This window comes from Camellia sinensis, chromosome 14 (genome assembly GCF_055761805.1).
Source record: "Camellia sinensis isolate YWXY chromosome 14, ASM5576180v1, whole genome shotgun sequence".
In the NCBI taxonomy this organism is placed as follows: Eukaryota; Viridiplantae; Streptophyta; class Magnoliopsida; order Ericales; family Theaceae; genus Camellia; species Camellia sinensis.
The window spans coordinates 76,235,059-76,246,799 of record NC_138974.1 but is presented as its reverse complement, the minus strand read 5'-3'; the positions used below and the strand labels follow the sequence as shown (position 1 = coordinate 76,246,799).

Below are 11,741 nucleotides of genomic sequence, written 5' to 3'. Positions count from 1 at the left end.
TAATAAAGTCATTTTTTTTTATCCAAAAGAACCTAACTTTTTGTCAAAAAAATCAAAAAATCAAAAAGTCAACTTTTTACCATCTTTCCAAATCACTCCAATGAAGATTTTGTTACCAAGATGCAATCCATTTGTCTTTTCCATTGACAAGTGCTATAAATTCTTAGCTTTATCTTTATTTATTATTATTTTTTTCATTTTTCAATCAGTAGTAGAGAATAGGGGAAGGAGAAGATGCAACATGCATCATTGAGACTCAAATTCACATATCATGTCTAAAAAACAAAACGTATTGACTACCAAGCGAATCCTTAATTATGGAAGAGCTGTTCCACACAAATTTATTGAAGTTTCTCAAGGCATACATGACCTAAGCTCTGAGATCTCCAAGAAATTCCATAGAAGTGAATAACAAATAAAACACAATCTGTGTTTTTGTTGGAAGTGAACAATAAGATGGTCAATGGGTACACAACACATGAATCTAATATCAAAATCCAAAAGTAATAAATACACATACACACAGCCATGACACAGTACCATTAGTCCCCATAGTTGATGGGGTTTTTTGTTTCTTTGACCATCAGATATTCTTAATATTCTATAACCCAAGGGAGCATGGGAGTAGAAGGATCGGATCAGATCAAACAACCCAACTGGTCCCTTAGGGTTCAAGTAACCTTGTCTTGTGTGGCAGATCAAAGGTTAAAAAAACAATATTCAGGATACAATGGTACGACCGGGTTCATCACCCCAATCCAACATCACACCCTGGAAAGTTATATTAGGAATTGTACCCAGTCAGAATAAGCTATCATCAATTGGAGTAGAATGGTAATATCTACTCGAGAACTTCAAAGATTCATATTGCTAGGTACTAAATTAACCTGCAATGACGGTAGCTTCAGGAAAAAGAAAAGAAAAGAAAGGAAGACAAAACTAGGATATGTTAATAAACAAAGGGATGAAAGAACACTCGCTAATACGAACAGGTAAGAAAATGATGACAAAACAAACACAATCAAAACAAAACCATACATATATTGGTTCTAACAGATTTAAATCCTTCCCCACCAATCATCAGATTTTGAGCTGTTCCAAGAGCTTTACTGCCTCAGGGCCTTGAAGGCAATCATCACCACTCTTGTTCCTGGTTTCATCTGCCTGAGCTGGTGATGGTGGAGCAAGAGCCACAACCATTGGCGGTTCTTTTTGAACAGGAGGAGCAGCAAAAACTGGCACAGCCTGCCTAATACAGACAGAAGGGGCAATTCGTGCAGGTTGTGGTGGCATCACCGAAGGTGGTGGAAGTGGTGGTGCAGAGAAAACAGGCACCACGGATCTTACTGTAACTGGCGGAGCAATCCCCTGGTAAGGTGTCCTGCAATGCCGGATGGGAACATAAGGAGCGGCCCCTGCTGCAGGAAACCTTTGAGGGCGGATTACACGGCCTTCGAGTGCCGTAAACAGTGATGGTGATTGAAGCTGTGAGGAACTGTCATTTGTCGTCATAGGTGTGGGTCTAATTCGAGGGGTTGACTTTTGGCAAATTAAGGGAAGGATTTTAGAGGTGGTCATTGGGCGAGGCTGTGGACTTGACGGTCTTGGGTTTTGAATTTGAAATTTCTTTTCAAATGGTATTGGAGTATCGAAGGAGTAGGTCATGCCCATCTTTTCCTTCAAACGGAAGTTCAATAATGCTCGTGCAATTTTAATTTGTTCTAGCTCATCATTGTTCTCTGTTTCAGATGACGAAGTTGCATCTTGTTGTGCCACTGGCCAGAAAAATAATTTGAAAAAAAAAAATGAAAAAAAAACAAAACAGAATTAAGAAGGGAAAAAAAAAGTCATTTAAGGTTTAATATGAATGAAAATGCAAAAAAAAAAAGGACGAAGTAATTAATACCACATAGACTTTTGCAATGATCAAAGAGGGTGGATTTTGGAATGACCAAGAACATTATCAACTCGTACAAATTACGTGTCTAAAGAAATTGGAGAAAGGGACTCACATTGTCTTAGAGATGTCCAAGCTGCCATGGCTGCATTCTTCTCAGCTTGTTTTTTGTTCTTGGCATGTTCCCCAGTGAATGTAATTCCAGCCAGTTCTACCATCCCTGTGAAGATGGGTTGGTGTCCAAGCCCTGATCTGAAAGTCATGTATTGGGGCAATGGGGCGCCAACTCTCTGTGCAATCTCCTGTAGGAGGTTCTTGTAAACACCTGTCTCATCCTGTAGCCATGGTAAATGGCATTCAACTCCAGAACAGAAATTGAATTGATAGCACTGAAACGCCTATATTAATGAATGTGACATATAAATTAATTAAATATATATAAATGAATGTGAATGTACAAAAGTATGTACTGCTTAACATATTCTCATATCTATTGGGGGAAATTTCAAGTTATCAAATGAGTAGAGGACCCAATTTGCATATGTTGATGGAACTGAAAATTCAACACATGGTGGTGCTAAGCTACAGTGATGCATGGATACTCCCCTAAGGCTGCCGTGACTGTATCAAACATGTTGGCAATGGTGAGTGTTGGATTTAGTCTGATAAACTAATTTTTAAGGTCTGGTTACATCTAGAATATGCTCTGATATGTAAATAGATACGTGTAGGATACTTCTTCAATAAGGATGGGAAATTTTTGAAATTTGAAATCTTGTAATTGGGCAATAGCATAGATAAGAAAAACTTCTGTTATAAAACACCAAATAGTTGGGTTCTTTTGTAAAAAGAAGAAAATCTTCTTGCTCTCTCTGAGTTAAGTATTGAGACGATCTCATATGATAAAACTTCCAATCGAACCATATTGAACTCAAGCTCACTTATGATCAAGCCTTAACCCTCCCTGAATTGAACACGTTACATGACTCCTCTATCCTCACTGTATCCTATCTTGCTTTTTAAGATTTTGTCATATCGCCCTACCCACATGTTTTTTTTTTTTATCAGTATTAAGGTCCTAATACATGTGATTAAACATCAATTCATGGAATAGAATGATGACAATCCAAGCAAATGAAATGTAATGCTGAAACCATTAACATTCCAAAAATGTTTAAAATAGGATCTTGTGCAGCTAAATAATCACCATTTATGCACAAAAAGTGATTTAACCAGGGCACCGAAATTTAATCATCATATATGCATTGTAGATCAACCTCATTTTTATTTATTTGTATTTTCGTTATTGCCCAATTTTATAAAGAAAATCACTAATAATAACAAAGATGCAAAAGGACTCAAGAAGAGAATCCCAATTGCCAGATCAGTTAACAAAAATCCAGCCTCTTAAAACCCATCACCCTAAATGCAGAAAACTAGCTGTTTAGCTGATGCATATTGGTGGATGCCTGCCATGCATCCTCCAGTCCATATCCAACGGAGTTTCCAATGGCTGGGTGTCTAGTTAAATAAAAGGCTAAAATTGTGTAGAGCATGGTGAAGTAAAGAAGTGAAACAGAAGACGGAATTAGTTGATGGCAATAACATATGATGTCCCAGGAAAATCGACAACAGGTGTTGCCACAAATCCATCAACCCAGAGTACAAAGTTTAAGCTTGGAAATTGTCCATCGAATGGGCCAAGTATTGGAAAAATTCCACACAGATAAAAGAATACCCAATTTTTAAGGCTAAATGCTCCATCCGTATTGGTGGAAATATAATCAAGAAAAGAAATGTGGTCAAACTGTTCATGATTAATATTGTAAAAACCACCAAGCTACATCTTTAAAGAACTAATAAAACATGAGCTCAATGAAGCTGGTAAATATAGCCTGTTTCACGAGAAATAGCCTCCCAAGATTTCTGCGCCAATGCCTCCTACACAAGTACTTTGGTAAAATTAGAGGACTAAAAGCGAACCTATGCTGGTCAATCTACAGATTCACAATGTCAAAAGGAGGTATATAATAAATTCCTTTTTTCTTCTTTTTCAGGGCATCAGGGCTGTAGGCTATGGTTATTACAATTTTGGAATATGACCAATCTAATTATTTGGACAGACGAGTTTAGAAATCAACAATATTATCCTGCATCTCCATTGTGTTAGAAAATAAATAAATTTTAAACACAGAATAATGAGCAACCACGATTTCATTCTTCTCTCAAAAGCATTGTAAGTCAGGATTGTTTGATTAACTCAAATAATGAGAACAACATAAGCAATTCGTACAAAATTCAAAAAAGAAATGCATATTCCAGATTGGAACAGTATACTGCATGGATGCAAAGCTTAAATATTTTAGTCTAATTTATAGAAAACATGCAAAAAATTTCCTTGTTCATAGGTACTATGTAAGATTTGTGTATTTAAGCATTGCATATTTAAACTGTATACATTTCAGCAATGTCAAACTAATGTCCACTTGAGATTGTTATCAAACTCAAACCAGTTTTCACTTCAAAGGATGCAAATATAAATGGTCAAACAGGATCATATTATGGAGTTCCAATCAGCAAACAAAAGGTGTTACACGGACTCTTCTACTTCCCCCAAATACCCGTGTCCACCAGATATGACATGGGAAAGGGTGTGGGATATGTGTATGACACTCGTACCCAATTTAGACACTTAGATCCTTTAATTTCTGAGAATATAAAGAAGAAACTCACATTTACTAGTAAAACAATACTTTTAGTGTCTAATTAGATATATAAATTTCAAATTTTCCTGAATCCTATTTAGTTTCTAATATATTTGTACATAATTTACAATATCTCAACTGAGAATATTTTATAATATGCAATATACATGTATATGTATATATGAAACATCCCCGTAGCTATATCCAATTTTGGATATGTATCCCTAAATCCTAAAATTTATATTTATGAAAGTCTGACGTTTGGATACACACCTGCACCCAATACTCGTATCCGAGTCTATGTAACATATCTAATGACATCAATCACATCATCGGATAATCCATTAAGTGGTATCTCACGTGCATGTTGCGGCTAGACATTTAAGCTTAATCAATTGAGGGAGACAAGACCATAAATTGTAACCCATGTGCCATATTTGAATTTGTCCATACTGAAATCAATACTATAGTTTATTTAATTATTAAAGTAGCAATACCCAACATTTCAACATATTCATACTTATCCCAGCCCACTCTATTTTGTGAGTAAAGAAACAACGAGAGTCAGCAATTTTAATCAGCAGTCTTTATCATATGGGTTCAGTACATATTAATGTAAATCACCACTTAACAAAATACAAGAACAATACATGAGTTGACTTGACACAACTTACCAAAATACAAGAACAATACATAAGTTGACTTGACATTATATTTACCTTCATATAATAGTTTAAAAGGTCTCACCTAAAATTGAATACCATTAATCATTTTTTTGTTTGGTTGATTAATTTCTTGTATAGGAACAAGGGTCTTAGCTACCATGACCAAGTGTTCCGTATGGTTTCCGAAAACACTAATACAAATGTGTTTGGAAACTGTTTTCAGTAAATTTCCTGGAAACAATCTATTTTTTTAGGTGGAAAACTATTTTCGCACAAAAATAAAAACTATATATTAAAACAGAGGGAATTTTCAAACTTGAAAACCAAAAATATAAAATGAAAAAAAAAATGAAAACCCATACCAAACAGGATAAACCAAAATTCAGAGTATTTATTATATGACTGAAATACTACACGCTCATTTAATGAATTAATTGTGATGAAGTGTCTGACAATTGACCCCAAAAAACACAACTGTCATACAGAGACAATTAATAAAGACAAATACTAGTTCGGTCTCTTACTCTTTTTTGGTTGAAGAGTTCGGAAGCAACTATCTAATGTCGGTTAATCGGAGTAGGATGAGGGCAAACCTCGGGTACGTGCACCAACTCCACGCACACACCATTTTAGTGAGAGAGTGCAGCTGTCACGATTCAATCCCACACCAAGCCCCGCATACGGGCCGTCCAACACTTAGAGAGCCGTCTAGGACTACTGCACTAAACCCCTGGCATTTGGCCTTGGCGAGTGTGGAACCTGGGACCTCAGGGCTTATGCCCAAAGCCTTTCCAAAGTCCCACAACCCTCGGTTTCTCTTGACTCAGAGCCCCTCTCTCAGAAACTTTCGAGTTTGCGAGAAAAAGAAAAGATCAGGGGCATTCTAGTCATTTCAAACCCAACAAAACCCACGGGTTCAACCAACCTCATCCCTAAACCGGCGATCAACTCCGGTTCAGTAGCGAACCGGTGCCCACACTACAGCGCATTTTCCTTCACCGGCGATCACATTCGCCGGAAAATCCAAGAGTAAAACCAGATCAAAAACCAGTCAAATTTGTGATTTCCAATAAAACTTACAGAAAAAGAAGATCGAAAATCCAATCAATGTTGTTGTTGGTACTTACGAGGATTCGGGCGGCGAGGGAGTGAGAGGGGCCACGGTGGGAAAGAGAGTTGAGGGCGACCTCGGCGGCGGCGTGCTCGGCCTGGCGGAGGGTGGAGCAGTAATTGGGGCTCTCGAAGGTCTCCCCATTGAAGTTGACGCTGGCTTTGAACCGAGGCGCGTGGTCTGGACCTTCCCGTATGCAGCTGTACGAGGGTAGGTTGAAGCAGCTCCGCTGCGCCAGCTCTTGAAGCTGGTTCTTGTACATCTCTCTCTCTCCCTCTCTCTCTATATATATATATCAAGAAATATGTATGTTTATTTGTATAATTTGTAGTGTTTGTCTACAGGAATCGGAGTTTTCCGGCGGAGAAGCCGCCGGGGAAGGAATTGGATCGGATCGGCGGGCTTTGGGGTCGGAATGAGGGGGAGAATTTAGGGTTTGGTAGCTAGTTTTCGCCGGAAAATGGGTCCGGGGAGGGTCTAGGGTTTTTCTGTTAGAGAGAGCGAGAGAGAGAGAGAGAGAGAGAGAGAGATGAGGATGATGTTATGCAGTGCGGGTGGGTGGGGGAGAAGTTAAATTGGGGGGGTTATTTAAATTGTAATTTTTAGTGCTTTTTTCGGTGGGAGTCAGGCTGCATGGATGTCATCATCTTCTTTCTTAGATTTTCTCAATTATTTTTTTTTAACCAACTTCTTTTTATTAATATATTTCTTGAGTAAAATATTTTACAGAGAAATTCTAACATACATGCTCTTTAAAAGAGAGTGCATCTCCTAATTCTGACATTTTTTTAAATTATAATTTATAAATTTTTTAATTATATTTTATGTTGTATTTAGTTATAATTTTTTTTATTGTTTAATTATAATTCAAAAAATAGAAAATTATATCATTTTCTTTTTTAATTATAAGATTCATATGGTACACACGGTGTGTACTATAATGTTTCCCTATTATACACAAAATATTTGTTAATACAAGTTGACAATTGTCCTTATTATTCACATTTGAATTAGAGTATCAAAATATATACTGTAATATATTTTTTTTTGCATCCTAAATAGTTTTTTTTTTCACATTTTTACATATTTTAATATATATATATATATATATTATCTATTTATAAAGGTTTTCAAAGGATTAATAGTTTTTGTTAATACATGTCACATGTATTTGGAAAAATAAAATAAATAGAAATTTGTTTGTTTAATATTTTTATTTTTAAACTATAATTTTGGATACTTAGACTATAAATTTAATCTTTTTTTTTTGAATAATAGTCCCAAACTCTAATATTTTGGAGCTCAAGAACAATAGGCAGTTGAAATACCATATTATCTCTATCTATATATCTATTTATCCACGTCACGTATCTATCTATATGTCATCTATTTGTCTATAACACTACCATGACCAGTCGTAGCTAACTTTTTCGATGATCGACAATCCAATGGTGGTTCGATAGTAATCTAGTGACAGTCCAACGACAATGAGTAAAAAAAAAAATTATCTTTCAAAATAACAATTTGTCATTCTCACTAAACAATTTTATTAATCATATTCTTACAACAAAAATAAAACAATTCTTGAATCAAATGTCATATGCTCCCAAAAAATGAATTTCTCAATAATTTTTCCTATAATATATATATTTTTAAATATGTAGTTGTTTTCAAAGTGCTAATTAAGTGCACCAGTTAACAAGGAAGAAGAAGAAAAAAAAAAAAAAAAGAGTCAGATAGCATAACTGATTTTTGTATCAATTATTAATATTACAATTATGTTTATTTCTTAAATTTATATGTGATATGTGTACAAAGTATACATATTTATATTGGTAAATTGATCTACATCCAAAGCACAATTAAATAAAAAATAAATACATATTCAGCTGAAAATTTTAAATAATAAATAAAAAAATTATAAATATAAACATTAATTTATAACTAGATTGTTAAGATCATAATCTTTTCTTAAACAATAAACAAATCTCTCCATTATATAATATTACACGAATCTTTTTCTATTAACTTCTCATTTTAATTTTCTATAATCTATATATGTAATACAATTGAGGGTATAAAATTAATTGTACAATTACACAATTTTGTTTAATAATTCATCTCATAATATAATTTGAACCCACTTTTGCATACTATGGCTGTAAGAATGCATTAACATCAATAGGTAATATATTTTTATACAGCAAGAGTTGTTGAGTGTCGTTTTCTGTGCCACGAATATCTTATGTGATAAAAATATAATATTAGTCATTAGTATACAATTGTCGTGAAAAAAATAAATATAAAAAGTATAATTATTGTCGTGATGTAGATGTTTTGCAAAGATTTGATTTGTTATTAAAAATGTTTGTTATAGACACTTGTTTGTATTATATGTATGTATATGCGCATTGCGGTTTGAGCGTTTTGAGAGTAAAATTATAAACTAAATAGTGGAATAGCGGATTGGCAAATTGACAAATTACAGTTCAGACAATTTTGGACTGATTGAATGATATTCTAATCAATTATCAAGCATTTGCATAATATATAATACTAATTTATATAAAAAAATTCATATATATAACATAAACTAATTTTACATAATATTTTTTTATATATATAACTACTAATTTATAACAAATTTTACATATTAAATCCCTCTCACACTCATTTTTACTTTGATATTTTATTAGAAGTTTAAAAAATATATATGTATTAAATATAGCAAAACAGAGTGGTTTCGAAGGCAGATTATAAACTTTAAAATTTAGGGGTTGTTTGGGATGTTCTAAATAAGTGCACTTTTTGACTTTTTATAAAATATGGTTGGGGTTTTAAGTGATATGGTAGAGAGGTGATGTGATTTAAATAAGATAATGCGACTTAAATAGGATAGTGACTTTTTGACTTTTTAAAGGTATGCCAAACTTAGCCTTAATCCGCGGTTAGCCAATAGAACGGTGTAGATTGATACGGATCGATGCGATTTTAGTGGATTAGGTGGTATTTTGCATAGCCTTATGTATATATGCGTTGAACATAAGTTGATAGGAGAACAATACATAATTCTGTAGTTTTTTCCTAACAAATATAAATATATTACTAAAGCGATACATGTTAGAAAATTACAGTATCCGATGGTAATATAATATTACAGATTGGCAATATATAAATACAGTAACATATATAAATTTACATTTATTTTATTTATTTATTTATTTATATATGTAGACATCGACATACATAAGATATCACAAAAGTAATATGTTGCAACAATATAACACAGACAATAATGATAAATTAATTATTCATAATTAAATAGTTGGTCATAATGTAGATATTTAGCATTACGTTTTTGTGTGTATGCACTATTTTTTAATTAGATTATTAAGTTCTAATAAAAATTGAAAGGAATTTGTGAGTAATTTGTGTAAAATTAGAGATTAGTGGAGATTTTTTTTATTTTTTATTTTTAAAAAAGAAGAAGTTTATAGTGTTTGGTTTGGTTTGTTTTTTCAAACTTTTATTTTGAATTTTTTATTTTCATGTTTTTTTATTTTTTTTATATCTTTGACACTATTTTTTTTATAATAACCATTTTATTTTCTTTTTAGATTCACTTAATCTAAATACACTTAGAAAATAATTTGTTCTGTATTGTTTGGGGGAAAAAAATTAATAATAACAAAAAATGTAATAATAAAAAATGGTACATATTTGAATTTATAAATTTTTTTATGAATATTTTATTTTTTTAATTTTATTTAGATTATTAGATATTAGATTTTCATTAAAAGTATAATTTAAATATAAAATATGAAGAAATTTCAGTATGTTTAATCACCAAAATTGAGAAAATATGAAAAATCAAAATTTGAAAAATAAATTAAAAAAATAAATCCAACGAAAGTAGTTATTATTTAGAATTTTGACATCATACCTTGGTTATTAAAGTATCATATAAAATATTACAGTTCGTAAAATATAATTTAAACAAAAAGAAAGCGTATGAAATTATTTGTAAATTTTTGAGATGCAACCTAAATCTCTGTTTTAAAAACGCATGCGCTTTCCTCTATTTAGATTCGATCGAATATATACAATTTTAAGATTCAACCAAAATTATTCATGATGGATAATTATAAATGATTTGATCCATGATGGATAATTATAAATGTTATGTATATCATTATAGAAGCAGACACAAAAAACAAGAAAGAATAATTATTTTTTGTTCTTCAATCATTATCAATCTAAAAAATAGGGAAATTTTTTTTTTAAAATTTATAAGAAAGGAAACAGTTTGTTTATATTTATATAGGATTATTGGAATGAGATATATCGTTTTTTAGTGTTCAATTTCAAAAATAAAGAGGTAGTTGGTTTATATTGAACTCGTCATGACTTTTGGAAAATGTAGTAAATTTGAGAAGGTAAAATTGAAAATTTTAAAAAGTAAAAAATATGGCAGTTTTTTCACACTTTTATAATAGTAGTAAACTTATTTTACATATATTTGTGTTGGTTTATTGTCATTATCAATGCAATAATAAATGGGGAATTTACATGTTTTGTTCCCAAAATAATTAGTAATTTATGAAAAAGTATGTAATTTTAATTATTAAAATTTATAAAGTTTATTATTAATTTATATATATATTTTACAAATGTACACTGATCTATTAATTCCCCTAATAAAAATCACTAACATACTTAAAGTGTACTTTGTTATTCTTCATTGATTTAACCATAACTACAATTTCTTTTTATATAAAAAAAATTGTGAGTTTTTATGAGTAATTTATGGCTTAATGAATATATATGAATATATAAATTATGCAATATTTTAATTAAACTGATTTTTCCTTGATAATTCTTAAAATTACAAATAATATTTAGGAAAATGTTTGGTGGCCACAAATTCTGTGGCTCAAATGGCCTAAAAATGCAAAAACGACGTCATTTTGACATTTTCGAGCCATTTGAGTCACAAAATTTTGTGGCCACCAATCATTGCCCTAATATTTAATGCTTACAAATTTAAAAGAAAAAAAAGATGATATTTTGGTTTGAGTTTTCAAAAAATAGTTTGGTGAAAAAAATTACTTTTATATGATTTTCTCTTTTTGGGGAAAAAAAATTTAAAAATATATTTTTTGATCTTTATTTGTAATAAATTAATATCTAAATTGTTGAAAAAATCTCTAAAAACAAAATTTGAAAATTCAAACAAATAATATTTTTTTTAGAAAATAGAAAAAGTCATCCATTTATAAAAATAAATGTGAGGTAATCATTAAAAAATTCAAAATTTATATTATTAATTCAGAATCTAATGTTAAAATTAGAAAAAAAAAATA

The 11,741-nt window shown here is 31.4% G+C and overlaps 1 protein-coding gene across 2 annotated transcripts; it reads right to left on the bottom strand.

Moving 5' to 3' along the window:
• Nucleotides 1-929: 929 nt before the first annotated feature.
• On the bottom strand, nt 930-7,045 carry LOC114318271 (double-stranded RNA-binding protein 2). 2 transcript variants are annotated; one of them, XM_028265112.2, is made up of 3 exons: nt 6,395-7,045; nt 2,013-2,295; nt 930-1,775 (listed from the first exon to the last, which is right to left on the bottom strand). In XM_028265112.2, exons 1-3 carry the CDS (start codon nt 6,638-6,640, stop codon nt 1,081-1,083), a joined length of 1,224 nt encoding a protein of 407 aa, XP_028120913.2. In that variant the 5' UTR covers nt 6,641-7,045; the 3' UTR covers nt 930-1,080. The 2 variants fall into 2 exon arrangements, with proteins under 2 accessions (XP_028120913.2, XP_028120915.2); XM_028265114.2 differs by having other exon boundaries at nt 2,013-2,232; nt 6,395-7,043.
• Between the last annotated feature and the right edge of the window lie 4,696 nt (nt 7,046-11,741).